This window comes from Mchenga conophoros, linkage group LG14, assembly GCF_057382185.1.
Source record: "Mchenga conophoros isolate Kocher_MC1m ecotype Shallow Benthic linkage group LG14, M_conophoros_male_GT1.1, whole genome shotgun sequence".
Lineage (NCBI taxonomy): Eukaryota > Metazoa > Chordata > Actinopteri > Cichliformes > Cichlidae > Mchenga > Mchenga conophoros.
Window position 1 is genome coordinate 28893664 of NC_140539.1, and position 26305 is coordinate 28919968.

General features: G+C 40.5%; 3 protein-coding genes across 5 annotated transcripts in view; all 3 read right to left on the reverse strand.

The window, feature by feature from the left end:
• The window catches only part of rpa1 (replication protein A1), a 32804-nt gene extending 26509 nt beyond the window's left edge, over positions 1-6295 (reverse strand). The window contains exons 1-7 of one of the 2 annotated variants that reach the window (XM_085243770.1): positions 6065-6295; positions 5682-5729; positions 2904-2982; positions 2512-2620; positions 2265-2353; positions 2042-2116; positions 146-260 (exon numbers count right to left, since the gene is read on the reverse strand). In XM_085243770.1, coding sequence (XP_085099896.1) covers positions 146-260; positions 2042-2116; positions 2265-2353; positions 2512-2620; positions 2904-2982; positions 5682-5729; positions 6065-6094 — 545 coding nt within the window. In that variant the 5' untranslated portion in view covers positions 6095-6295. Of the gene's footprint in view, positions 1-145; positions 264-2041; positions 2117-2264; positions 2354-2511; positions 2621-2903; positions 2983-5681; positions 5730-6064 lie in introns of both variants that reach the window. The other variant, XM_085243771.1, reaches the window with a different exon arrangement.
• A 743-nt stretch (positions 6296-7038) lies between these two features.
• Positions 7039-10700, reverse strand: serpinf2b (serpin peptidase inhibitor, clade F (alpha-2 antiplasmin, pigment epithelium derived factor), member 2b). Of its 2 annotated transcripts, XM_085243772.1 has the most exons (10): positions 10414-10699; positions 9993-10090; positions 9718-9786; positions 9559-9618; positions 9132-9432; positions 8805-8948; positions 8503-8691; positions 8204-8346; positions 7898-8102; positions 7039-7745 (listed from the first exon to the last, which is right to left on the reverse strand). In XM_085243772.1, the coding sequence occupies exons 3-10, from the start codon at positions 9769-9771 to the stop codon at positions 7393-7395; spliced, it is 1449 nt and encodes a 482-aa protein (XP_085099898.1). In that variant the 5' UTR covers positions 9772-9786; positions 9993-10090; positions 10414-10699; the 3' UTR covers positions 7039-7392. The 2 variants fall into 2 exon arrangements, with proteins under 2 accessions (XP_085099898.1, XP_085099899.1); XM_085243773.1 differs by lacking the exon at positions 9993-10090 and having other exon boundaries at positions 10414-10700.
• A 435-nt stretch (positions 10701-11135) lies between these two features.
• wdr81 (WD repeat domain 81) lies at positions 11136-26015 on the reverse strand. The gene is made up of 12 exons (XM_085243766.1): positions 25732-26015; positions 24663-25166; positions 20707-24212; positions 20517-20624; positions 20121-20320; positions 19769-19950; positions 19282-19447; positions 18689-18854; positions 17749-18558; positions 17521-17666; positions 17199-17381; positions 11136-12928 (listed from the first exon to the last, which is right to left on the reverse strand). The coding sequence occupies exons 2-12, from the start codon at positions 25022-25024 to the stop codon at positions 12602-12604; spliced, it is 6156 nt and encodes a 2051-aa protein (XP_085099892.1). The 5' UTR covers positions 25025-25166; positions 25732-26015; the 3' UTR covers positions 11136-12601.
• Positions 26016-26305: the final 290 nt, after the last annotated feature.

Below are 26305 nucleotides of genomic sequence, written 5' to 3' on the forward strand. Positions count from 1 at the left end.
CTTAATGATGGCCTCCTTTCCTCACATGAATACTTCTTTGGTTGACATTCAGTTTTTTGCCATATGTACACAATGCCTTTTTGCTGACCCAGAAATATCAAATATATAGCATTTAGAGATTAACGTGACTGGCAACAATACTTACTTGGACTGGTAGGGGTTGAGGCTTGCAATGGGCACAACTTTGGAGCTTCCCCCTGGAGTATTTGGCATAACAGATGGAGCTTTCTTCCCAAAGTCTCTGTTTAAACCTCTGTTCACTGCTGAGGGAATGAGGAGAAAAATAAATGATCAATGAAGAGCAGTGATGAAGAGTCATGAGAGAGGCACATTATTCAGAGACAAATTACAAAAAGAAACCATCCAGTTTCTTTGGATTGCAATTGCTTGATCACTGTAATTACCTCGTATCATGAGAAAGAAGTCCATCCCACCAAAACCCAACAAAAACAACCCATTGACTTAAAAGTACATTTACCATCACTGACTCTTGAAACTAGCAAGCAGGAACAACTCAAAGAGGAAACAAAAATCCTGTCAAGCCAAGTTGTTGGCGATGTGTGATCCAGCATTTTGGTGAGAAGGATGATTCACATTTCACAGAATCAGGGCAGAGTGTGAAATGCTATAACAAACTGGAGCTGCTCTTCCCCCGGAGAGCGGTGCTGCCTGACTTTGAGATTTTCCGTTTGAACAAGCGCTGCACATTTGATTTGTGTGCGTCTCACGCGGAGGATTAGAGTTCAAAGTGTCCACTTAAGTCCTCCCGCGTTGCCAACCACTGCACTTCTGGTAATTAAGCCCCCAGATCAAGCAGCACACACAGAGAAATGAACAATGACTGTGCTGATGAGGAGGGTGGTTGCCACAACCTCAATTCCCACACGGCAGATTAGAGGGATGAATACCTGCTATGACACACTGGAAGACAGCAAAACCCTTATGATAGCTGGACTGCACACCTCACCTGGTCCAAGTTGTCCGCTATGCTGTGATATACTGCTCATCTCTGACATGATCAAGTGACAGTGTTTCAAAAGCAAATTCAATACTTCATTCATCTCTTTCACACTCTCCTGCGAGCCTGTGTTGCTGCGTGTTTGTTCAGTAGCGCTTTCAGTCAAAGGAAGATAAACATGGTGATTGACACACGCAGGCACAATCAGCTCTCCATCTAGACAAGCTCAAGTAGCTGTTGAATTTCATGATGCTACACAGTAACATGAAACAAGACAGTTGGAAGATGTGTGTCAATAATAGGACATTTGAGGCAGCTAAAAAGAAAAATATTTCACAATGGGGTTGTCAAAATTACTCAAGTCCCATAAATCTGTGGGTCACCCAGAATACCACAAAGCAACAGAAAAATGCTACCACCTGGTGGTCCTTTATGTACTACATGCTCACAGTGTGTTTTTCTGTTCCCATATACAACCTCCAGAGCTGAAAATTGAAGTAAACATGGAAAAAGTTGAAGTTCCTCCAGGTGCCACTTGAGGCTGGTCACAAAACTGAGTCAAGTTTAAATGCCCAATTTTGCAGCATTAAAAAAAGAAAAGAAAAAAATCCTATGCAGCACTCTACCTCCTGAGCTACGCCCTAGCCCTCGTACAAAAAAAGATTTTGATCACAAGGAAAGTTTCCCCATTTACAACAACTCTGAATGGGGATTTTTTTTTTTTTTTTTTTTACATAACTCAACCACCTGGACAGTTGTATTAGGGGTAACACCACACTGATTGGCAGGTGTACCAACACAGGCGTTTTTTTAGTCCTTCCTTGACACTAATGAGCCAGTGTGTGTCTGCGAGTTGCACTTAGTTTATGAATGCCGCGTGCTCACTAAACTAGTATTAGCTGATACATTAAAAATCTCACCCTTTCATCCACATAAAGGTAACTTCTGACAGTGTTAAACCTTCAAAATGTAGAATCCAAAGCCAATGGGTGATGTCACAATGACCCCCCCCACACACACACAAATCTTAAGATTTCATTAATTTGAATTCATTTTCAAGATTAAAATAAACCTTTCACTCACCTTCATTTCTGTTCTGTGGCTGCAGCGGGGGTCGGTTTTCAGGGACAGGAGCTGACTGTGGGCCTTTACTTTGCCCTGTAAGAAAGACCTGACATTAGTGTTACCCTGCAGTAACAGTATGACCCATTATGTGTGACTAATGCATCTCTAAATTAGTCCCACTTCATAAGCGTATTCACTGAGCACTGCTGTAATATTAATGAAGTATATTTCAAAGACTTACCCTCAGTGTAAGGAGTAGGGTCTCCTATTCTACCAGCAACATCTTTTGCCGGCTTAATGACATCAATTTCCAAAATGATTACTACTCGTCTGTAATGAGACATGTCCATTAACAACAGAAAACAGCCCTCTGCTCCGTATTTATTCATATTTAAGTGTTTTTAAGGCCTGCTTGCTTCCATTAAGTCGAGAACGTTTGAAAAAAAAAAAAAAAAAAAAAAAAAGAAATGTGCAGAAAATGTGTATACCGTCCATCCTTCAGTATATTGGTCACGTGTCTCTTCAGATTACAGATGCAGTTTGGGGCCAGTATGTTTTCCTCAGCCATATGGTTCAGCTGGGTGGAGAGCATGAATGCTGCAGATGGTTTAAGAGAGGAAAGTCAGACAAGAGTGACCCAGGTTCCCCCTACTTAAGAGCCTCTTGAGAGCAATAGCTTCGTCTTTAACCCCATGCAAGTAGTCAATTTAGTAGAACATCTTTTAAAAAAGCCAGTTAAAATGGAATTTCATGTAAGAGATTTGTCAGAGAAAACTCGTGACTCTCAATAATTTAGAACAGATGGTTAGAATGGGTACATGAACATGTTTAAAACTTCAATGCAAAATACATCAGTGAATAAACTTAATAAAAACCTCACATGACAGAGTGTGCCTTCCATCACTCATCATCACCCGAAAGCGAGAAGGACCATTTCCTCCATCAAGCTTGCGAATATTCTGAAAAACAATATATGATTAAAACTGTTCAATAAATAAAATTTAAAAAAAAGACAAAAAAAAAAACAAAACACATTTTTTGACCAATATTGTGTCCCTTATGTAAACTTACACATTCTGTGATTGCATTATTTAAAGTATAGAGGATATTTAGTTATTGCCTATGGGCCTGTACTCCTTATTCCCAGCTGCTTTCACAGTGAGATGGATTCAGTAAGGATGGTTTTCCTGTAGTCTTTCCTCTTAAGTAAAGTCACTGCTCAGAGAGAGGTTTTAACTAAGAAACTAGCCTTTTGAAGTCTTATAGTGATTTGTTAGACATGCCCCTTAAGAGGGGTCAGTCCCTAAAAAAATTTAACCAAATCTTTTACCATTTTTAAACATCTTTGAGCCCTCATAACATAACCGCAGGAAAGTATGTGTTCAGGGGGAACTGTCAAGGGCCATCAAAACAAGTAATAAGATATGAACTGAAATACCTCAGTTTGATATTTAGATTTTTATAAATTCAGTAAAAAGGACTGCCACAAGTTGAACGTGGAATGAATCGACAAACTCCCAACAGAGCATCCAACCGTGTGACTTGATTATTTACTTTTTCAGTAAATAATCGGAAAACAGACAGAAAATCCAGTGTCCCATTGTTTGTTTGTGCTCCTGTCACAGGCAATAACAGTCGAACCGACAGCAGTTTTTAATAGAGCTTTTCAGCCCTGTACATATATTTAGCTACTAAGTTAAGAGGGCTCAAAACTGACGCAAAATCTCGACCCCACACACTACACATACTTTCAGGGACAGAAACCAGCTTTAACCCTTAGATGCACATGTGGGGTCAAAAATGACCCCAGGGGTTGTTTTTCTTCAAAATCTTTAAAATGCAAAGTTGTAATATATTCATATTCCAGGTATTCCTCATAAAACATGTTTGTAACATGAGGCCATTTGCATTTTTATTTATTTTTTCATTAATTTTAGAAAAATGCAGTTTTTGTATCACTACCCCACTCTTCCACAAGCGGGGTCAAAAATGACCCCAAGCAGTTCCTGTGGAATCTTCTGTGAAACTTTCATTCTTAGCAACTCTGACTGACCCACTTACACTTCTGATGGATCAAGAATTAATTTTTACACAGTAACATACGTGATTAATAGTAAGGGCTGCGCATAAGTGGTCCGCAGGTGCGCATTCGCTGTCAAAATAAAAGTATTCCCGGAAATTCAGAGAATAGGCGCTTGTTTTGTTGTGGAAAAACACCAAAGTAATTGCCTACGGAGCTTGCTTTTTCGACATCTTTAAGAGTTCTGAACAAATGTCTGTCCTCCTCCAGAACATCTTATGTTCGCAAACGCGCATTCCAACTTCTTATCTGGTTCTGCAAATGCGCACCTGCGGACCATTTATGTGCAGCGCTGTTTATAGTTTCCTGTGCATTTCAAACATTGTCCTTTCTGATGTTTTTTTTTTTTTAAATATTTAAAGTAGCATGGCTGCTATGAGGCCAGCTAGGATCCCTGTGGACCTACAAATGATCCAGGACAGATGGGATGAAGAGCCCATCAGAGGCACTGACTCAGAATCTGACATCTCAGATGTAGAGGACCCAGACTACTGTCCCCCCCACTTAACAAGGCCAGTCAGATACAGGAGCCCTCTCATGAGTCCTCTGAAGAGCAAATGGATATTGAGTCTAACAGAATGAGCCCCTCTTACTGCTCTAGCCACAATATTCTGAATTAGTCGGCCAGGGCTTGCAGTTGGGTTTAGTACGGTCTCCCCAATAGATGCGTGGAAGATGTTCATGTCTGATAATATAATAGAAGAGGTGCTGTCATACACAAACATGGAGGCACGAAGAGTAGCCACAGACAGGGGAAAAGAGTGGAAAAATATAATCAAACATAAGCTCCGGCCTTCATTTGATTGACCATTTTTGCAGGAAGTGAGAAGAACTGGGACGTACCAGTCGGTGTGCTTTTTGGGAGTCCTCTGCATAACCCATTGTACAAGGCCACTATATCAATTCAAAGATTTAAAGATATTTGACGTTTCTTGCACTTTGATGACAAGAGGACCAGAGCCTACCGACTGAAAACAAACCATATGGCAGCTTTCAGCTACATATGGGGCCTGTTCCTGGTCAACTGCAGGCAGAAATTTATTCTCAGTGATTGTGTTACAGTGGCTGAACAACTTGTGCCTTTCAGAGGGAAGGCCCAGCTTCTGCAGTATATGCCGAGCAAGCATACACAAGTGATACAAAAACTGCCATTTCTTAAAATTTATGAAAAAATAAATAAAAATGTAAAGGGCCTCATGTCACAAACATGTTTTATGAGGAATACCTCAAATATGAAAATATTACAACTCTTCGTTTTAAAGATTTTGAAGAATAACAACCGAGTTTATAGCAAAATGCATTGTTTCTATTTGGGGTCATTTTTGACCCCACTCGTGGAAGAGTGTAGGTACTGGTAAGTTGTGCATCCAAGGGTTAAGTTAAAAACGTGCAGGCCTCCATTAAAAAAAAAAAAAGTTAGGCGGGGACTACGGATTGATTTTTCATGGAATGACCTAGAACTAATCCAGCTTTGTTTTGCAGAATTCATCCCATCTCATTTAAATATATGTGGTTGTGTTGAGTAATATTAAATATACATTTTCAAAAAAATAAATAATTAAATAAGTTGCTACTCACCACCAACTGAAGCACTGCGTCGCTGACACCGGTGCCATTTGAAAGAGCCTATAAATACGTTCAGATAATAAATTCTACATTTAATATAACTATTGTCGAAAACAAAACCACCCTTTCCCTCCTTGACTTTAACACATTTTGCTACAATCACAGTTTTTAGAAGACAAAAACGTAAATAACCGCTAATGTCAAATTAAGCTACCGTCGAACAACGTTCGCAGTTCTGATTACAGCGGATGCAAAAATATGCAAACAAACGTACGATAGCGAACAACTCCACCTAAACAAAGACACCATTAAGTAGACGGCGCCAATTTACATTGAGCTTCTACAGCTTGCAGTATTAAACGGCGTAATATTTATGCTGTAAAAATATACCATACCTCTATTGTTCCCTCCGAGAGTTTCGTCATGGCTGACAAAGGGTGATTTTAGCTACCACAACAAAAGAAAAATATCTGAAAGCTTTAACAAGACAGAACCTCAGTACTACTAGCACTGACAGTAAGCAACAAAATTATGACCGTGGCGCCAACAGCTTGTAACAACGCGCCAAGGCGCGTATGCGCAGCCACGACTTCCGTTTCCGTTTACAGATCTGCGTTCAGTTTAGCCTTTCTAAACATCGTGCATCTGCGTGTCTTGGTTATACTGAAAACTGATCAGAGATCAGCTTCGCTAAAGTCACCGCCAACAATGACGTGACGTCAGGCGGGTTTCATGGTGCCTTCCCATTTATAGGAAACTGGGATTCTTCAGACTTTACCGTAACATTTTTTGTAAGATACAAAGAAATCCCTTAAGGAACATAGATTTGATATGTTAATATTTTTATTTGCCAAATAAAAAAAAAATAAAAAAAACGAACTGTAATGTTAACTGAACATCTGCTTCTTTTCTTTGCATTTAGGAAGATCGTGTCCGTTAAGTCTTTTTCATAACAATCACAAAAAGGAAAATGGTGAGGTAGAAGATACCACTTCATTACCTGAAAAGAAGAGGCAAAGACAATTATCCACAGCAAGCAATTGCTGAGACAATATATGTAAGAATACTCCCTACCACTGTTTGCGTCATTACATTTTCCCAGTTTTAGAAATGCAACAACTTACAACAACCCTTTTCTTTTAAAGATATGTCATTTTGAAAACAGAATGAAGGTTTTCACCACAACTTCACCTACTTCTAAGCTGCATGGTGAAAAACAAGGATCTGGAAAAAGTCAGCGTTTCGGTCTGTAGCCAGGGTCATCCACAGGCCGAAACGCGCTGGTCAAGTAATAAAGTTGTAGTCTTAGTGTTGCTGAAGCTTCGACCTGTTTTCACGATGTGTCACAATGAAACTCATAAGCATGACGTGTGATTCAAATCAGTTCAGTTTATTGAGTCATTACATCAAACCATCCAATACACATACTGATTCATACTGACACTAACCAATTTACTTTGTGTTGAGATCAAAATGTATGTGCCATCAAATTGAAATAGGCTCAGTATAAGCAACAATGACCATACTTTTTTTGTTTAATTATTATTTTTGACAAGGACATCTCATCTAATAGCAACTATATTATTTTAAAGGAATACTCAAGTTTTGGGCTCCCCATTTTGTTCACAGAATCAGTTTTCACAAATATTTTGATTGAGTTAACTAATAGTCTTTCCTGTACTGGTCTGAGTTTCTCTGGAAGAGCTGTAAAGGGTTTTAGTCCTTACTTAGGTGGGCCTCCAAATTGGACCCCATCATTCTTGTCAATGGGAAATCCCACTTTATCCTTGCTTCCAAATTCCCCTTTCTGTAGGACAGGAGCTCCGGGATTGGGGTTGTTGATTACACCCATAAAAATCGGTATTTTAGTTACATCATGCATAAGTGCAAAGAAGAAGGGTTGGCTGAGATGGAAAACTGGATTGGATGCCCTTGAAATAACCACAGTAGTAGCTGCAGCTGCCTCTGCACCATCCTCATTTATCTCCATGCTGGACTTATGCATTACACTGGACACCAGCAGAGGGCCATCTGAAATCTCAGCCAAGTTGGGAGAAGAAAATATCTCACCAAGGCCTAACAAAGAGCACAGAGTATAAGGTCAGTTCATGGGTTAAATGTCGCTACCTTTATCTCACACAAAGTCCAGTAGTTTCATCAAGCAATAATGTAATGTATAAGTCATGAATTATAAATGTAACACTAAGTTCACAGAAAACAGGTCTTACCCAATTTGATAAAGACATCTTTTAACTCTTGTCCATACTCTAGTTTGAATTTGGGGACTTTTACTTGAACTGCCCTCTCTTTGGGCAGTCGATTATAAAGGTTAGAGACATCGATCTTTGCAGCAAGTGAAGAGATATTTGTCTGCAAAGACATAGGCACGACCACCAACAAACTCATAGACTTCAGGAATGGGAAGCTTGCTACCTGCACAAAGAAAAAGAATGGCGCTTTAGTAAAATGGAGGGTATCCAAGGAATTTAATTTTCTCTTCAAACATTTGAGGTTTGAAAATATTTTTGTTTTACCTGAGCCTCCAGTTCATGATCAATGAAGAAACTCAAGGGATGTTTGGCATCTTCCATTACCTCTACATCAACCATGTGCTGTTCATCGAGATAGAACACACCTCTGGAGGTAAAGCGGGGGTCAAATCGAGCTTTCCACTCTCCTGTGGGAGCAAAGGAGGGAGGATCTCGGTTTGAGATAGCAGCAAAATGTAAAACACTTCGGAACAGTCGATTTCATTCGGGATTAGAGAGGAAACAGTATCTTATAAAATGGGCAGAATTTTACAAATACAGTGGCATTTAAAAATCTCACTCACCTTTGAAATGGACGGCATTAATGAGCACGAGAAGCAGATTGGGAGGTAAAGCAGAAAGGAAGTCATCTATCTTTCCTTGAGTTGCGTTCTCTACCCATGTGTTTATTTGCTCCAGATTCTCCAAGATTGCTGGTTCCGAGCGATAAAAGCGATGAGACTCATTGACAAATACTTCCTTTGGCTTAAACCCTAAAAACATAAACATCCCGACTTTATTTCTCCTAAATACTCTCAGATCATCTTTAAGGTGTAACGAGAAAAATTGTTTTAAAATTTAAAGACACAATCTTCTCAGTCATAACCTTCACGCAGAAAGATACGTGTGGCAATGTGTAGATCACTGTTTTTTAGCTGCATCAAGATACTATGCAGAGACTGGTGGTAGCAGGGGAGAGTGTTTTCATGAAGATGATGCATCAGCAGTTCCCTCGTCTCATTTACAGCACCTGTAAAAAGAGAAAAAAAAGAGGGGTACAATTACTGGATGAGAAATATGGTGTTCTCTAGACAACAATAAACTAGGGTAAGTTGCTGACACAATTCATCAGATGTGGTAACACCATATAAAAATAACAACTTGCTTAGATAAAATATGATGCAGTAAAAGCACATTAACAAGACATGCATACCTAAAGCCAGCTGGGAAAGGCCTAGAGATATGCTTAAAGGAGATATGATAATATTTGGCTGCTCTGGCGTCATCTCCAGGTTCTGCAGCAGCTGCACACCCATTTTCTGAATGGCAGCAGCAACAATTTCCTTGGAATGTGGGCTTCTGCCAAGAGACAGACAACCCCCATCATCTTCTTCTGTCGACGAGGCTCCAGTGGGCCCACTACTTGTTGTAGGTGGTTGATAGGATGTTGTAATTATAGAGGCTTCTGTAGTACCAGCAGATTCTGGCTGTGCTGTACTGCTGTGTCCTGTTTCCTATAGACACACATCAGAATTCCAAAGCTTATTATTTTCCAAGTTGTTAATTTAGGAGTCCAGAACCATGACCACGGAAAAACAAAAAGAAAGAAAAAAAAACAGCAAAAGCGTTTTGACTCTAACCTCCTCTGGTTTTGTAAGAGGCACCAGCGAGACTGGTTGATTTTCTTCCACCTCAGCATTCTGTTGAGCACAAAGATAATATAGATTAACAATCGGCACAGGACGTAATCATCCAGTATAATCTTAACAGTGATTTTTTGAGATCTTTAAGAGGTTTACAGTGGCTCCTTGGCTACAGAGATAGATCAACAGGAGTGTCAGGCAGAGGTCCATTTCCTCACAATGCAACTGTGAAAGAGAAAATTAGGTTAACGGCAAAATTCTATATCCTGCTTAGATTTTATGGATCGACACAATTACCTTTCATGCTCACTGCAATTTAGCATGCTATGCGATAAAAATGAGTATGCCTCTGAAAGCACCATATTCATTCTTCCAGCTAATAGTTACAAGCTATTGAAAAAAGAAAGACATTAAGACACAACATTCCTCACCTTTATTTAGAATTACTTTGATGGATTGTCTGAAAGAATTGAGCACTTTCACTCTACTTAGTTGCGCTCACTTTCAAAGGAAATCCCCAGAAATGTGCCTAAAACACATGTGGATTTCAACCATAAATTGTGTACTTTCAAGTATTATTCAAGTTGCCAAAGCACATTATAATAGAGCAGATTAATCTCTAAATAATTATTTGCTTTACAAATATTTTGAAAACCATTTGTACTGTGGAATTTAAACATGGTATGGAAATCTAAGTCAAATGTCAAAAAGGCATTAACTCGGATTGCAACATTACCTCCCTTGCAGACCTTATACATGAAAAATGTTAAAACAGTGATATTTTGTGTAACCATTTAAGTCTTTAAAGTATTCAAATGTGCAGGAGTGTTTAAATATGTGAGTATGTCTTACCTTATATTTAAATTAGAAAAAAAACTTGCTGGCTTGTCCAAAAAAAGAGCAACTAAGTGCGGCGCATGTCAGGATTCCTGGGAGTAAGAGATTGGCATTTGCTCAGCAAACAGTTAAATATCAACTTAGATTGATTGGGGCCTCATTTAAGCCACTATTTGTTTGTAAATGTAGCTCTGGAAACTCTTGCAGGGTTAAATGTTGAAGCTAAACACGAGCAGCTATTTAGCACGTCAGTGGGGAGGTGATAATTTCATGACGCATTTAAATCCAAAGGAAACACGGCAACTTATTGCAAAGGTCTGATTAATCCATCTTTGTGTCAGTAAACAAATACAAGTTGCTTATTTCAAAGTAATACATTTGATGTCAGAGAACACACCCCCACATTTCCCAGAAGCCCTGGATTTAATCCATAATTAACTTAAGATCTCAGGCAGCAAAACCAGAGGCTTCGGTTAACAAATCACTGTTTTGTGTTGTGACCAATAATACCCTTTAGATTCTCAAAGAAACATATATATAAAAAAAGAAACTCATTTGTTGGACTTGGTCACATTTTACCACTAAGCAAAAACGATATCTTTCAGATCACATGACTGCAGTCTGCAAACACAAAGAGGACTTTGTACAATCTGAGCTTTAGTGATTCAGCCAAGATCGAAGGACATGCTAGCAGTCAATGTATGTGAATCACAGAACAACTGGTACACACACAGAAAAACATTGGAGTAATTTTTATTAATCCAGTTAATAAATACGTTTTTCACTGACTTCTTGTAAAATGTTCGGAGACAGAATATCGATTGTAACCAATTATCAATGTGCAACTACAAACTTTAAAACAAAGTTGGTCTTTTTAATGGTTGCGCTTTCACTCTGGATTTTCTAAAAAACAAAATTAAAACAAAAACAAAAAATTCAAAACATGTAGTACACTTAACAATTTTGAACTTTAGGCAAATAATTAGAAAAGTAGGCAAAGAGCAGAGCTTTCATAGTTAAATGCTACTAAACTTTGTAAACTTGAGATTGGGCTAATTTTAAGGAGCAAAATTTCAACTGTATGTTAATTTGCATCACACCATGACTACATTATACAATACATTTATTGATCTGTAGCTTCTGTTGCCATCTCAGCAGTTTAAGCAGTTAAACATAATGGTTAAAATACAAAAGCAGTTTATCTTGGCATTGACTGTTCTGATGCTAGCTTTTAAAGTCAAAAATTAGAAGAAGCTGATTACAGAAGTCTCTGCAATAGTTGGCAAACCCACTTAAAGCAGCATCTGCCGGGTTCCGCTTCCAGTGTATTGTTGCTACAGGTTTTTGTGAAGTGTTAAATCAAGAATACCTAAACATTGTTTAGAAAATCCCAAAGCAACTTCAAGTAATTTATTAGTGGATAAAAAAAAACATTCAATCTTTAAAATCTGAGTGAGACTCTAAATGTTACAATTCAGGCCATACTTGTGCAGTAGAATAAAGGCTGTGCATCAGTCACTAACTTTTTAATGTGACAACTTAAGTGTCTCCTCTCTGAGAAGATACACCAAGACTGTCATCACAACAGCGAGTGTACTTTTATTGTTCGTGATGTATACACAAACACTGAAATATCTAATGAAAAATGGAGCAACACTAACACAAACAAAGGATGTGATCTACAAATACTGCATAGTTTAATCAGTGCATTTGGATACATATTTGTTCTATCATGAGGGAAATAAAAGGTGAGGTCAATGTATTTTTGGTTTTGTTATGCATCTATTTGGAAAAGTGTAAACACTACATAAGACCTTCCTGAGCTTGTCTTCCAATTCATTCCTTTGAACAGAATAAGGAACCTAGTCAAAAGAATAAGTGACCTTGTCTATATGAGAATCTCCTCGTATATACATTTATAGGTTTAAAAGAACAAAATAATAAAGGAATTCAATATCAATGTACATGATGCATGTCAATAGCCTCAATGGCAATATGCAGTAGACATGAAGCTTATACAATGCCTCTACTTGTGCTGCCTCATTCAACAAACAGTTTAAAGGATATGACAACCTGCCCTTATCAGTATAATTGACCAAAAGCACAGAAGGGACAGAGGAGCTCAGACACTTGGCATCTGGCATGAATAAGACACTTTGAAGGTCAATGCAGAGAGTGTTTAGTATAGCTTGTAACTATTGATTTAAGCCAATAACCTAATGGCACCGTTCTCAGAGCCCAGCAGCAGAAGCCTCTTGGTGGGCAGGACCGCAAGGCTGGTCAGAGTACCGCGGAAGTTCTCCGTGCTCAGTTTTGTGCTACTAACGGGGCTCAGGGAGATATCAGCCATAGAGTACACTCCGATCTTATTAGCCACTGTTCCCGTTACAATCTCTGAACCGTAAAGGTCAAAGGCGTGGATGGGGTCGGATGGTGACTTGTACAGGCGAAGAGGCTTGTGTTCCAGATCTTTCCACACAGTCAGTGTGTAGTCAGTGGAGGAGCTGATAACAATATTTGCTTCTGCAGCCTGAAAAATAAAACAAGAAACAAGAATCAGTGATTGTGGATGTCGTGTCCCAGTAAATTAAAACAAAACAAAAAATTAGGAAAAAAGACTAAAATGTCAAATACAGCAAAATCATTATAGACCTTGCAAATACTCTAAAATTTAAGGAATACAACAAAAGATGAGCTGAATAAACACAGAAACACAGACTCTTAGTAAATAAAATTAAATGGCAAAGGGGTTTTATTTGAAAATATCTTTAAAACAGAAACATTTCGCACATATTCAGACAGACAAAAAAAAAAAAAAAAAAAAATCAGCCTTTAGCCTTGTTTATATTAAGTTTCTAAATAATCATTTACTATCAGTAACTACCATTGAAAAACAAACAAAAAAACAAAATAAATAACAACCACTGAATAACATGTTCTGTATCCATAGATTCCTAACCTTCAGTTAGAAGCAAGGAAAATTAATATTTAAAGTACATTTGGAATAGGCTGCTGCAGGTAAGAAAAAAAAAAGAAAAAAAAGGGGGGGAGGTCCGAGTGATGTGTGCGCGCCAATGAGAAATCTCCGTGGTCTTTCTAATACCTAACCTGTGTCCATATTTGCCCAAACTTGTGAGTTTAAAACTGGGGCCCTTATCTCTGACCTAATTTGGGGTTAAATAAAGTTTGCACTATGTTAACAACATATTTGCTAGGTACAACTTTCACCATCTCTGTGCCCCTTAGTATCTCTGAATCACTACCTATGGGGAATACCAAAAAATAAAAGACACTTGACTGACTGTTTTAATATTTATTTACCTGACCACTGAACAACACAGCTACACTTCCTGGCTTGAGTAAATTAGTTTAGGAATCCAACAGCAAAAAAGTCTGACCCCTTTTTTGGACAATCCTGGTGTCAGGCAATATCTGTAAATCTTAAATAAACGCTGGTAAATTATCACTACTTTATTACTACACTTATCAAACTAGAGGTTAGATGCACATACATAATAAAATGCATTTTTCAGTAATCAGAGGAGGAAAATGCGATGATGCTGCTATTATACCAAGTACATCAAAAACAGTTCAAGTAGGTAACAGAACAAAATTTTCCATTTTGTGTCTGATGTAATGTGGGTCACTCAGAGCGATGGAGTCTATGCAACTGACGAGCGATTAGCTGTGCACTGCGTGGGCTGTGTGGTCATCCAGAAGTTTCCACTGTTTACCAGAAAGCCCGATAGTGATTTTGTACAGCCCAGATTCAGCTGGTTGAAGTGTACAATGAAATGGTTACATTATACCAATAAATAACTGCAGGGGTCTTGGATTTTATATAATCCAATCATCTGACCCCATACTAACTGCTCCTGGTGACAAAATAAAAAGCTTGACCAAAGCAGAGACCAATATATCTAACAACCTCATGATTCCCATGCATCCAGCCCAAGTCTTCTGTAAACAACTTGACTGGTACTTGGTGTAACAAAGGCTACGTTCACACTGCAGGTCTTAATGCTCAAGTCCGATTTTTTGATCAAATCAGATTTTTTTTTGTCTGGTTGTTCACATTACAAATAAAATGTGACAGCAAACACGCTCTAGTGTGAACGGTTCACGCCCCTCAAGGCGGCCCGCATGCGCAAAAGACATCACAGCCAGGTGACAGCTGGGTTTGTCGCCCAAACTAATCATAAAACGGGCAGGTGACTTGACCACGTCCGCTTTGTTTGTTTACATCTTCAGCTTCTTTAAACTTGGCTCTGAGGCTCTTCACTTTCCTCTGACACTGTAGCCACGTTCGCCTGTGCCCTCGTTCAACCATTTCTTTGGCAATGCACTCGAACACAGCCTGGTCACGATACGACCCTTCAAGTTTAGCTTGAATGGAATTGTCACCCCATATGCTAATCAAGTCCAAAACCTCAGTTTCTGTCCACTGACTCCCTCTGTCTCTAGTTTCGGCCGCCATGCTTTATCGTTTGTCTTCTCCGGCGCTGATAATTGGCGTCCGTCTTGTGTCAGTGACGTGAAAGATGGATTTAATGCGACATGACCATTCAAACAGCAGTCGCTTTCTAAAACATCAGATATGTATCTGATTCAGATCCACATACGAAAATGACCCAGGTCTGAATTGAAAATATCGGATTTGTGCTGTTCACACTGTCACACCATGATCGGATATTAGGGGTGCAATGATACACAAAATTCACGGTTCGGTTCGATACTTTGGTGTCACGGTTCGATATTTTTTCGATACAAAAAAAAAAAAAAAAAAAAAAAAAAGAATGTTCATGCCTTTTTAATTTGTCATTTATTAAAATTATAAATATATATTTTAACTCAAAAGTACAGTTTTTAAATTTAATGTTGCTGAAACAACAAAGTAATAAAAATAAATATATCTGATTGAGGAATCACTCATCTTTGGAAAAGAGTTTATTACAGAGAAATGGCTCTTTCCAAAATAAAAGCTATACTATACGCTTCTTCTGGGCTATATTCTCAGCAGCATATTAAACATATCAGGTCCCCATAAGGAGAATCATGTGCTAACGGCTGTCTAAATGACTCTGCTTCCACTTGTCTTTGCACTAGGATGATGTCAGCGTAAATGTGCAGTCATATTTGTTGTGTTCCCACTAGTGCTGTCAGCGTTAATCTGAAATGACGTTGACGCCACAACACGGCAAATCTCCGTTAACGAGCTACCGCGGAACGCTGGACGGCCAAAACCTTAATGAGCTAACTGCGCTAACGCACTAGTTCCCACCAATGTAATTGAGCATTGCGTGGCACATCCGACATACTGTTTTACTTTTGTCCATGACGCGCTTACCTTCAGGGTCATACGTCACATGAAAACCAAAATAGTTCCAAACGTCGGATCTGAATGAGGGTGGGGGAGGTTCAATTTGCCATGTTGCAAGGAGAGCTTAACTTCTGTCTCGCTAGCTTGCCCTGCGCTCAGTGAATCTGCGTTCGACTACTCCGCCTAGGCTGCACTGTCGAGCGCAGATCCACTGAGCGCTCAACACAGACAGCATCGTCAGAAGGAAAGTTGATAAAATAAATTAAAAGTTTTGTATTGTTCGATACATATGGGTACCGAACCGAAAGTACTGTATCGAACGGTTCAATATTGATACGAATATCGTTGCACCCCTATCGGATATGGGTCGCATAGGGTCAAAAAAGTCAGATTTGATGCGCTTTCGCCTACAGTGTGAACGTAGCCAAAGATTGAGGTTCATGAATCAAAGTATCATATACATTGAGAAAGTATTATTCTAAGCTGAATAAACCTTTACCTTCTTTTTATCTACATTTGATCTATATTAAAATAACAGCATCACACAGTTACTGCAGATTTGTTGACTGCACATCCACGATGTCAAACTCCTGCTCCACCACATTCCAGACATGCTCGATTGGATTGAGATCTGGTGAATGTGGAGGCCATTTGACTACAATGAACTCATTGTCATGTTCAAGAAACTAGTTTGCACTTTGACACAGTGCATCATCCTGCTGGAAACAGCCATTAGAAGAAAAGAAAATTTTCCTTTACCCCATTATACCACCACATTCAGCCTGCTTTCATGTTGTTTATGCCAAATTCTCACCCTACCATCCCAATGTTGCAGCAAAGAGGAGACATTAGCCAACAGGCAACATTCTTTCAGTTTTCTATTGTCCAACTTTGGTGAACCCATTTAAAAAGTAGCCTTAGTTTCCTATTTGAAGTTTATTGGTGTGGTAAGTAGCCATCTGCTTAAAGGTTTGATACTTTGTGCATTCAGAGATGCTCTTCTACATTCTTTGGCTGTAACAAGTGTTTGAGTTATTGTTGCCCTTCTGTCAGCTGAAAGCAGTCTAATCATTCTCCTCAACAAGGCAGTTTAACCAAGTTAACTGATAATTTCTCTTTTTCAGACTATTCTCTGTAAACACTAGAGATGGTTGTGTGGGAAACATCCCAGGAGATCAGCAGGTTCTGAAATAATCAAACCAGCCCATCTGGTACCAAAAACTATCCTAAGTTCAAAATCACTTAAATCACAATTCTTTTCCATTCTGATGCCAAGTTTGAACTTCAGTAGTACTAAGTAGTAGTCTGAAGACATAAATAGGTGTACTTGACAAATTGGCCAGCGCACGTATAGAACAACAGTCAAAATCTGACTACATACTCCCCTGACAACTCAAGCTGTCACCCAGACATACCACCTTACCCATTTGACTGAAAGGTGACTGAAACTGCATACACCACATACAAACTGTAAATATACCTTCATTTGGAGTATGTCTCCTTCATGAGCTGGCCAGCCTTTCAGTACAAGCCCTGTGCGTGCATCTAGCAGAACAATGAAGCCAGATGAAAAACCTGCCGCCACTGTGCGTCCTGAAGGGTTTACAGCCAGATAACGGATGAGCCCAGCACTCACATTGTTGCATGCCAGACGAAATTCATGCTGAGTACATGGGGAAAGATTGCTATAATTATTATAGTAGAGAAGCACAAAAGAGCTATTGCTTTCAAAACACAGTAATGAAAAATAATTGGTGGGTGATGTATAAACTAGGCCTTAACAGATAGATTGAAATTGTTACCTGCAAGCCAGGCTTGCGAGGATCAATGAAGCGGAGAACAGAATCTGCGCTGCCGTACACAACACTGCTGTGTGGAGCAGGCATGGTGGTGACAGCTGTAATGGGATTCTTCCCATCCACGGTTTCATGCAAGCGGATCTGTTTGCCTAAGGAGATAAAAACTTATATTTAAGCTAAATGAAACAGTTGAACTTGTGTGTAGTAATGCACTGCAGTTCATCTCCCTACCTGTATACTGGTCCCACAGGTGCACGGTACCATCACAGCTGACTACCTCCTGTGAAGCCTCCAGCTGTCCAACATAGAACACCGACTTTCGATGGTCGTTGTACGTCAGCCTGGGCTCCACATCCTGCGTACCATCACCGTGGTTATACAGCGGCCAAAGCTTCACAGTCTTGTCTTTACTACCAGAAAGAAAGTAATCCTCTCCTGCAAGAGGTGCCAAACACTTTGTGGTGCCCGAGTGACCCAGAAAGCTCTGTAATCTGATCTGATGGAAGTGAAAATGTGGATCTTGTTGATTAAGACCAATTTCATACTGCCAGTAGGCCAGCCAGTTGCCCTGCAGGGAGCGGCTACTTCGGGGGAGCTCCTGTTTCAAGACGCTGTCCTCTGGCGTGGGGCTTGTCACCCAGGAGGAGGAGAAAGAAGCTGCACCAGTGGATGGTGTTGTGAAGGTGGAGGCTGTTGTAATGATAGGTGTGGTATGACCAGAGCGTCCCCAAGGGTGAGTCAAGCCAACGTTTGAGCAGCCACCATAGTCAGTGTCTCTGGATACTTGAATTCGGTTTCCTACGAGGTGGCTCCCAAATGTGCCTGACTCAGGAAGCAAGTCTCCTTGCAGGGTGGAACTAGTTGAGAGGGATGAAAACGTGCTACAATCCACACGTCTGCCAAAACCAGAGGGTGGAAGTGGATCCACCCTGGATGCTATGGTGGTTGTTTCTTGACTCTGACTTACACTCTGATGGTAAGACTGGGCCAACTCCCAGACCAGCTCATGATTAGGAACTAGTTTCCGGATTGCTGTATCACCTAGAGCAATGACAAAAGAATGCTGTTTTATATCTCTTTATTATTAAAAAAACAAAACAAATATTACTTTTAGCACAGATAATTTCCATTAGATAAAGTATTACATTACAAAACACAAGACATCTCCTACCGATGAGGCAGTAGAAGGGGATGTAAGAGGCATGAGCCATTTGAGGGTTAAATACAGTCTGCAGCTCTTCCAAGACCCCCAGCTCATATGTCACATTTGACTCTTCAGTGGTACAGACATCTACCACAGTGACTTCTCCCACAACCCTGCGAGGGGCGTTGTTGAGCTACAGGATAAAGACAGACTATACTGACATATTTGACATAACTGTCATTTTAAATTGTATTCCTTTTTTGCAACTCCAAGAAATAAGTGTAACTAAAATACACCTTTACATTTATTTAAAAAAAATAAAAGTTATTATAGGTTTCTATTTTTTTGTTTGTTTTACTGTTTTGTCACTTCGTGTCAAATATTTCTCATGAAGCTATTTGTGACAAATTTCTAGTTGAAAGCCTTTTAGAAAAACAAACATGCAACATAACACTCGCGAGTCATTATGTATTAGTTGTTGGGTTATCCATCTTTGTGAGGACCAAACTGAGACCCTGACCCTCTGTGTCAGAGTTATGATTTAGTTTTTGGTGGTCAGGATTTAGCTGTGACGGCTAAGGTTGGAGATTTTGAAAAAGCACGCGTGTGTGTATGCATACCTGGGGCTGCAGAGAATGCAGTAGCGAGAAAACAGCAAAGAATCGACGCAAAGTGTCAGCCATATGCTGCTGCACCATTTCCCTCCCAATGCGTAGACAGATGAGAGCCATCAGGCTGAGTGTCTTGAGACAGACAGCAGTGCGTGTCTGAACTCCACTGGGAAACCTACAGAGTACAGCAGAATGGGAAGAACAAAACAAAGGATAAACAGATCTAATGTAACTGAGTTTTTTTTTTGTTTTTTTTTTAAATAATCATCATCTTTCTGAAACAAAATTTAAAGCTTTTTCACTTCAAAACATAACAACTCAACAAGTTAAAGAAAAAAAAAAAAGAAGCTAAATCATCCAACAGTTTGCTGTTTAAAAAGGTTTTACTGAATTCTGGAACCCCTTCAGTGTCTATTATACACAGTTCATATATACAACTTTATATATAAGTACATTATATATAATGTACTTGTATATAATTTAGTTTGTAAATTACCCCATACGAGGTGTAGTAAGCAGGTCCAACAATGGCAGAAGAATATCCTGATTGATCTTCATAAGCATGTCCATTAAAGTGGTATCAGAGAGAAATACAATGATCTTCTGTGTAAGTGCAACAGCTCCAAGCAGACTTGCTTCCTTGCGTGTGTTAAGACGCTGAGAAGAGGGTGGAGAGACCTGGAAAACATGAACATTTATTAAATGAATAGCATATTTTCATTTATATTTTTACATCTTAAAATACATTTGCTTTCCCATGACAAAGAAAACTAGCCTCAAAATGCTAATAGATGGCTTCATGTGTAATTGTCAGAAAAAAAAAAAAAAGTCTATTGTTCCCTTCTTACTAGATATCCAATATAAGGCAGGTACTGGTAAGTCAGTACAGGCTCTCCATAAAGCTGAGCTATATAGATGAGGCAGTCCAGCACAGGCCCTGCAGTGTGGTCACCCACAACCGGTTTCTTCTCATATACACTGCCCATTCCCACACTCTCTAGGCTGCTCCCGTCAGATGTCGGGGTCACAAACTGGTGATTTTGAGGTCCTAAAGGCAAAAAAAGAAAGGAAAGAAGGAAGGAAGGAAGGGAGGAAAAAAAAAAAAAAAAAAGAGGAAAGAAAAGGGAAAATTAAAACAAAACACCATAAGATATAACAAGAGTTAAGAAATGCAAAACTCCAGAGCATCATTTTATTAATTACCAATTAGACAATTAAGCTTTACCTGTCATACATTTACATACCAATGTAACAATTTGTGAGCAATCGCAGCAAATTTCTGGCTACATATCGAGATGTCACTGTTGGTCCAAGTTTCGCTGACAGCCATCTAACTGTTTTGCAGACTGTATCTGTTTTTAGAAACATGATCAAAATGTTAGATACTGCCACTTTATGTAAAAACATTTGAATGAACCACCGTCACTAACTCACCAAGAAGAATTTTGTGCTCTTTTCCCTCAGATTCTTCTGACGGATCATGGTCATCCTCTTCGTCTTGTCCTTCCACAATCTCTTTCTCTGTCTCTTCCAGTGTCATCCCATTCACAAACTCACCCTCTAAAATGGCAACTGTGGCACCTGAAGCTTCTGTGCAACCAGAAAGAGTAAGCTCAAGGTTGAAGACTTCTGGGTCATTTGTCCCCTCTTTATCCTCACCAGCATCTGGCCCCTCATCTTCCTCCAGCTCTCCTCCCTCCTCTCCTTCACTAGTGTGTTTCAGGTCCTGGCTGCTGTCAGCTGATTTCAGGCTGGTTCGATCCCGCATTGAGTCCTCACCCAGAGAGAGTTCACTTGCGCTACTTTTGTCACTTAGTTTCCCCACACTGAGAGACTCTTGGTCTTGTTCCCTGGCTGCAGAGTTCTGACTCTGCTGTTTCCCAGTAAGCACCCCTGCTCCGCTGTTGACATAAAACCCATTCTGAAAGTCTTCTGGCTCTGAAAGAAACACTTGGTCACTAAGACTGATGCTGCCGCTAGCCCCCATATTACCGCCAACAGACCCAGACGTTGGCCGAACCTCACCACACTGAAACTCCTCTTCTTCCTCCTCTCCCATATTACACATGCCATTTCTCAACCCTTTAAAAGGTTCTGTTCCAGAGCCTGAGTTGCAGCTTTCAAAGCCAGTGATGACCTGGAGCACATGGGGAAGTAGGCTGGATAGAAAGGCCTGCAGGCCCAGTCTCACAATCAGCTGCAGAACGAAACAGTCAGTGTAAAGATAGAAACGGCCTCGGAGGCAGTGAGGGCTTTCATAAACATTAATCAGCGGTTTCAGTAAGTATTTGTTTGCATTTCTGGGACCCAGTACTGTAGAGATGGGCTCAAAAAGGTACCAAGATGCATAGACAGCAGTGGACTCCTCAAGCATGAGGGCTAGAATAAAGGGCAAGAGGATCTCAAGACCCTCTGCTGTGATGTTACTCCGCAGCAGTGCTTCAAGCTGCTGCCACAAGTGAAAGACAACATCTCTTCCTTGAAGGCTACTAATATTTTCCATCTTAGCATGGTAGGAAAAAATAAAATGATGAAGTGCTGCAAAATAAGAAGGGAAAGGAAAGGGAGTGATGACAGAGTTCAGTAACTGAGAGGGGCTTGGAGGAGGCAGACCATTGAAGATGGGGTCATATTTGAAGAGGAGAGGACTTGGGTAATCTGATATATCTTTGTTTGCCTCTCCAGAATGTTTCTCTATTAGCAAAAGTGTCTCAAGAGCATGGTGCAAACACAGTGGTACATCACGGAGGCTGGCAGAGCATAGCTTTATAACAGCTTGGAAACGCTGTTTGAGTGCAGTATCTGGTTTCAGTCCCCTTAGTTTAGTGGCGTAAAATATCTCAGCGATGAGAACACCAAGAGCCTGCATATCTCTTTGGTAGAGATGCATAAGAGAGGGGAGGGATTCGCTCATTAGGTCAGATGGTACACTAGAACCTGAAGAATGCCATACATCAGCGTGCAGACTTTTTACCAGAAAATTGTTCAACTTCTCCAGCTCTTCTAAAGGCTGAAATGGGTTAAAGCCTTCAGGGAGAATGATCTTCATTTCCTCTGTACTGGAGGCAGTCACACTTCCTTCCCCATGCTTTTTGTTCATCGTCCCACCTCGTTGCAGCATGGCACTTCGGAAACCAGGACCAACACCACTTGAGAGGTCACCAGGGAATGAACCTGGAGACTGAGATACAGTAAGTGCTGTGTGCTCTCCTCCTGTCTTTCCACCTGATGCACTAATACCTGGCATTGGCACAGAGCAAGATGCAGAAGTGGATGAGCCAGTGGATGCTAAAGAGTCCAGAGCTTCTGTACCTTGTTCAAGCTCTTCATCTTTGTCCACTGTGGTCCAGCCACTGGACTCACATCCTGTAGATTCTGGCACCATTCCATCCAAAGTGTCGGCCAGAGTCTCATTTGGAGTGATGGGTAGAGAAGGCACAGTAAGAGCAGCAAGGCCAAGAGGAGGAGGTTCTGCTGGGGCATACTGAGAAGGAGATAAGCGAGGTGGGTGTGGCTGGTCAAACAGCTGAACTACACCATAGGTAGTTAGATGAGTGTGGTTGTCCACGAGATGCAGGCACACATTCTTGGCCTTGATAGCTTCTTTACCTGACAGCTTATAGCCAAATGTGAGATCAATCCAGTGATGCAAATGCTGGGACACCTCTCTGCTCTCCAGAAGCCGCCGATGGACCTCAACGAACTCTTCAGAAGACTTGCACCACGAAGGCACATCCAGGTCTGGCATGTCAGGGTGAATTGAGTGGAAAATGGAAGGGTCTGTGTAGAACTCTGGAATGCACTCATCAGGGGTCCAGCTCTGCATGCGTTCCATACTTGCTGGGTATTCATTGGGCTCCCACTGGGATCGAACATGGCTGCACAAAACTGACTTGGGAGTCTGCCTGGCTTTGTAGACATAGTATGTAATGTCTGACAGAACATCGGATATGTGATGAGGTACATGGAGGTGGTCAGACTGTCCTGCACCAGCACCACCTCCACTGAGGTCTCCACCGACACCTCCTCCACCAACCCCACTGCCTCCTGCAGCTGCCAAAGCCTCTTTGGTCATCTCGTATGTAAAATCCAGTTGCTTATCCCCTTTATTGAGCCTGAACTTTGACCTCCTGAGATCCCGAAATTTTCCCTCTGGCACAGTGAAATCCACCACCCAAGGCAGAACTGGGTGATAATTTGGGTCTCCTTCTCGCCGCCCCGCTAATCTGTTTAGTTCCATCAAGTAGCGGAAGTTACTGACCCGTCCATGGACCCAGTCCAGAACCAAAGTCCTTAATTCATCAAAGCAGTTTTTGCAAAGTCTTTTGTTCTCTTGGCTCACACACAGAATTTCCCTTGGCAGGACACTTTTTGGCTCTTTTCTGCGACTAACATTACTTTCTGCATCCCCTTCTGTTCCCAGTTCCTCATAATGAGCTAGGTTGAGCTTTAGGCGGCTGCACAACTGATCATCTACTGTTATGTCCTGAAGAGACAGCTCTCCACAAGATAGGCCTGCTGCATGACATGCCTGCATAGCTATTAGAACCTGGTAGAGAATGAACAACACTTTGGCATTGCTGTTAGCAAGCTTGGCTGGGCTGAAGGAGACAATATCACGAAGTGAATACTGCGTGTAAGGGAGAATCACATAGAGCATTTCTGCTGTCTCCAAAAGACATTCTGCAGGCAGAATGTTAGGACACAGACTGTCTGACTGGGATTTGGAAAAACAAGAAGAGCTAGATGGCAAGCAGACTTCTTTCTCCTTGTCTCTGGCAGGAGAAAGCAATGGAGATACTTTTTCAGTTGAGATAAATGTGGAATTAAAGAGCTTCTGTAATGCATGGCGTACTGCATCTACAGCTGCAACATGCATCTGTTCACTGGCTCCTGAATATGGCCGCACAAGTTTGTTATGAGCTTCACGCCATAGATTCCTGGAAGAAAAAAAGAAGGGCAATGAAGACTGTTAGGCATTAAACTTGCTCTTAGATCATAATGCCTAATGTTGTTAGGACTGCATGATTAAGAAATGCCTCTAAGTAATGAGTAACCATGTCCTAACTAAAGCAAGTAATTATACCTAACACAGCTCATTTAATATGAAAGCATTACACACTAACATATTAGCTGTGGACCTAAACATATTTTCATTACTGACTAATCTAACAATTTTTAGTAAACTATTTATTGAATAAAAGCCCTCACAAATACTCTCTCACACAGTCTTTCAGTCCTCAACAATTAATTAACTTGATCAGCTCTACCCAATATTGCAGAAAATGTTTTCTTAGACAAATAATCTTAGCTTAATCGGGATCTAGAACTACAATAAGGTGGTAGGCAAAGACATATTTTGCATTAGAATTTAAAATTATGTTGAGTACCTGATATTATGCTGTGATACACTCTGCATTGTTTTGACGTAAGAATCCTGTGACAGAAATTCCATTTGTTGGTGGCATGGCTCTTTGGCCAGTCTGTAGCTCAGCTTACTTTTCCTCAAACCCTGAATGCACACTCTAGTCCACCCAGGGGGCAGTTTCGCCTGAGAAGACTGAAGGTATGTGCAAATTTCTGCCTCACTGATGCTGTCAAAACGGGCACAGCGCATGACTCGCCCCTCTCTTAGGCCCATCACCCAGCGCACAGGAACAAGGGCTACAAGCTCCTGAGGACGGCGCCCTGGGCCTTGCTGCCGTCTTTCAATCCCCAAGTCTTTTTCAACTGCATGCATCAGCCAATCCATGGTCAATCTGCAACTGGTTGTTCTCACTTAGACAGTTTTCAGCCACTAGAAGTTTTCAGTTTTCAGATATCCATGGTGGAAGATATAAAATCACCAACAGCAAACGTTATCTCCTCATCCACCTGTCCCTTTAAAAAAAGAACTGTAAAGTATAAACAGACAGTTAGATGAGCAACCACTTTAAAAACAATACTGCTTTGATGCTTTCTACTTCTCACATAAAGTTTGAGCTCAGCTCACATAACTCAAGTTCTACCCGACAACAAATCTAATCTGCCCTGTGGGCAGGTTTTGAAGTCACTGCTTTTCATAAATGCTCACAGCTTGCAGGCAGATATGACACCAAAGAAACAACATTTCCCAATTTAAAACGACTCTTTCGGGGATGAAAACTTAACAAATTCACGTAACTGTGTCTACATTATGGCAACCTTTTTAACATAGTAAGTAACTCAACGAACAAAGTTAATAAAAACCGTCGGTAAGGTAAAGAAATGATCATTAGGGAAGTAACGTCGAAAGTTATCGCTAGCTAACAGTTAGCTTAACAAAGGGACTAACCTTACGAGGCATAACTGATGGAAGAAAAACGCAACCATGCAGTTAGTTGCTGAAAATTCTAGCACAAAGCTAAACGAAAGCAACTACCTCGTTAAACAATAACGATAATGCAATTGCAGACCAATTGCCACCAACGTATAGCTCACCTCTCACCACTTGTAGCAGTTGACAGCTAGTTAGCGTTGAGCTAACAACGCACCCCGGTTCCATGCATGATGAGTTTGTCCGACATTAACTTCATAACACTTGAACATCCTGCATGATGACATGTGTTTGCTTCATTTTCTGGCATTTAGAGATGAGTGTCAGCAGCCAGACGACAGTCAGTCAGCCGATTGTGTTTTGCTCTGAGCTATTTGGAGCCATGTTTTAGAAGCGATACCTCACGTGACATAACACCAGGCCCCTCTCATGTGATTGCTACTGATGCTTGCTCCCTGCAGCTGTGACGGCAGCGCTTCCTCTGCACTACACCTATATTTGCTCTTCAGCACTTTATTCTGCCATAAACCGCAGAAGTAATGTTTGTAGTTACCTTTTTAGAGAAGATGTATTGACAGCCTACTTTTGATGTAATACATTAAGGATAATATATTAAAGGTAAAGAATGTCCGAAATTTAGCCAGTCCTCTTGGCACATCGTGGTTCTTTATGCATTGGTTAATAATACTGTTTACTAACAATAAATCCCTCGTATTACAGAAACACTAGCACTACCAT

Coding starts and splice junctions, on each gene's coding strand:
- serpinf2b (XM_085243773.1), bottom strand. CDS start 9,771: ATGGACCTCTGCCTGACACTCCTGTTGATCTATCTCTGTAGCCAAGGA. Junction 8,692..8,804: donor ACGTATCTTTCTGCGTGAAG/GTTATGACTGAG, acceptor TTATGTTTTTAG/GGTTTAAGCCAAAGGAAGTA. Junction 8,347..8,502: donor TAATGCCGTCCATTTCAAAG/GTGAGTGAGATT, acceptor TTGCTCCCACAG/GAGAGTGGAAAGCTCGATTT.
- wdr81 (XM_085243766.1), bottom strand. CDS start 25,024: ATGGATTGGCTGATGCATGCAGTTGAAAAAGACTTGGGGATTGAAAGA. Junction 20,625..20,706: donor AGAGCACAAAATTCTTCTTG/GTGAGTTAGTGA, acceptor TTCTAAAAACAG/ATACAGTCTGCAAAACAGTT. Junction 19,448..19,768: donor CTTACTACACCTCGTATGGG/GTAATTTACAAA, acceptor TGTACTCTGTAG/GTTTCCCAGTGGAGTTCAGA.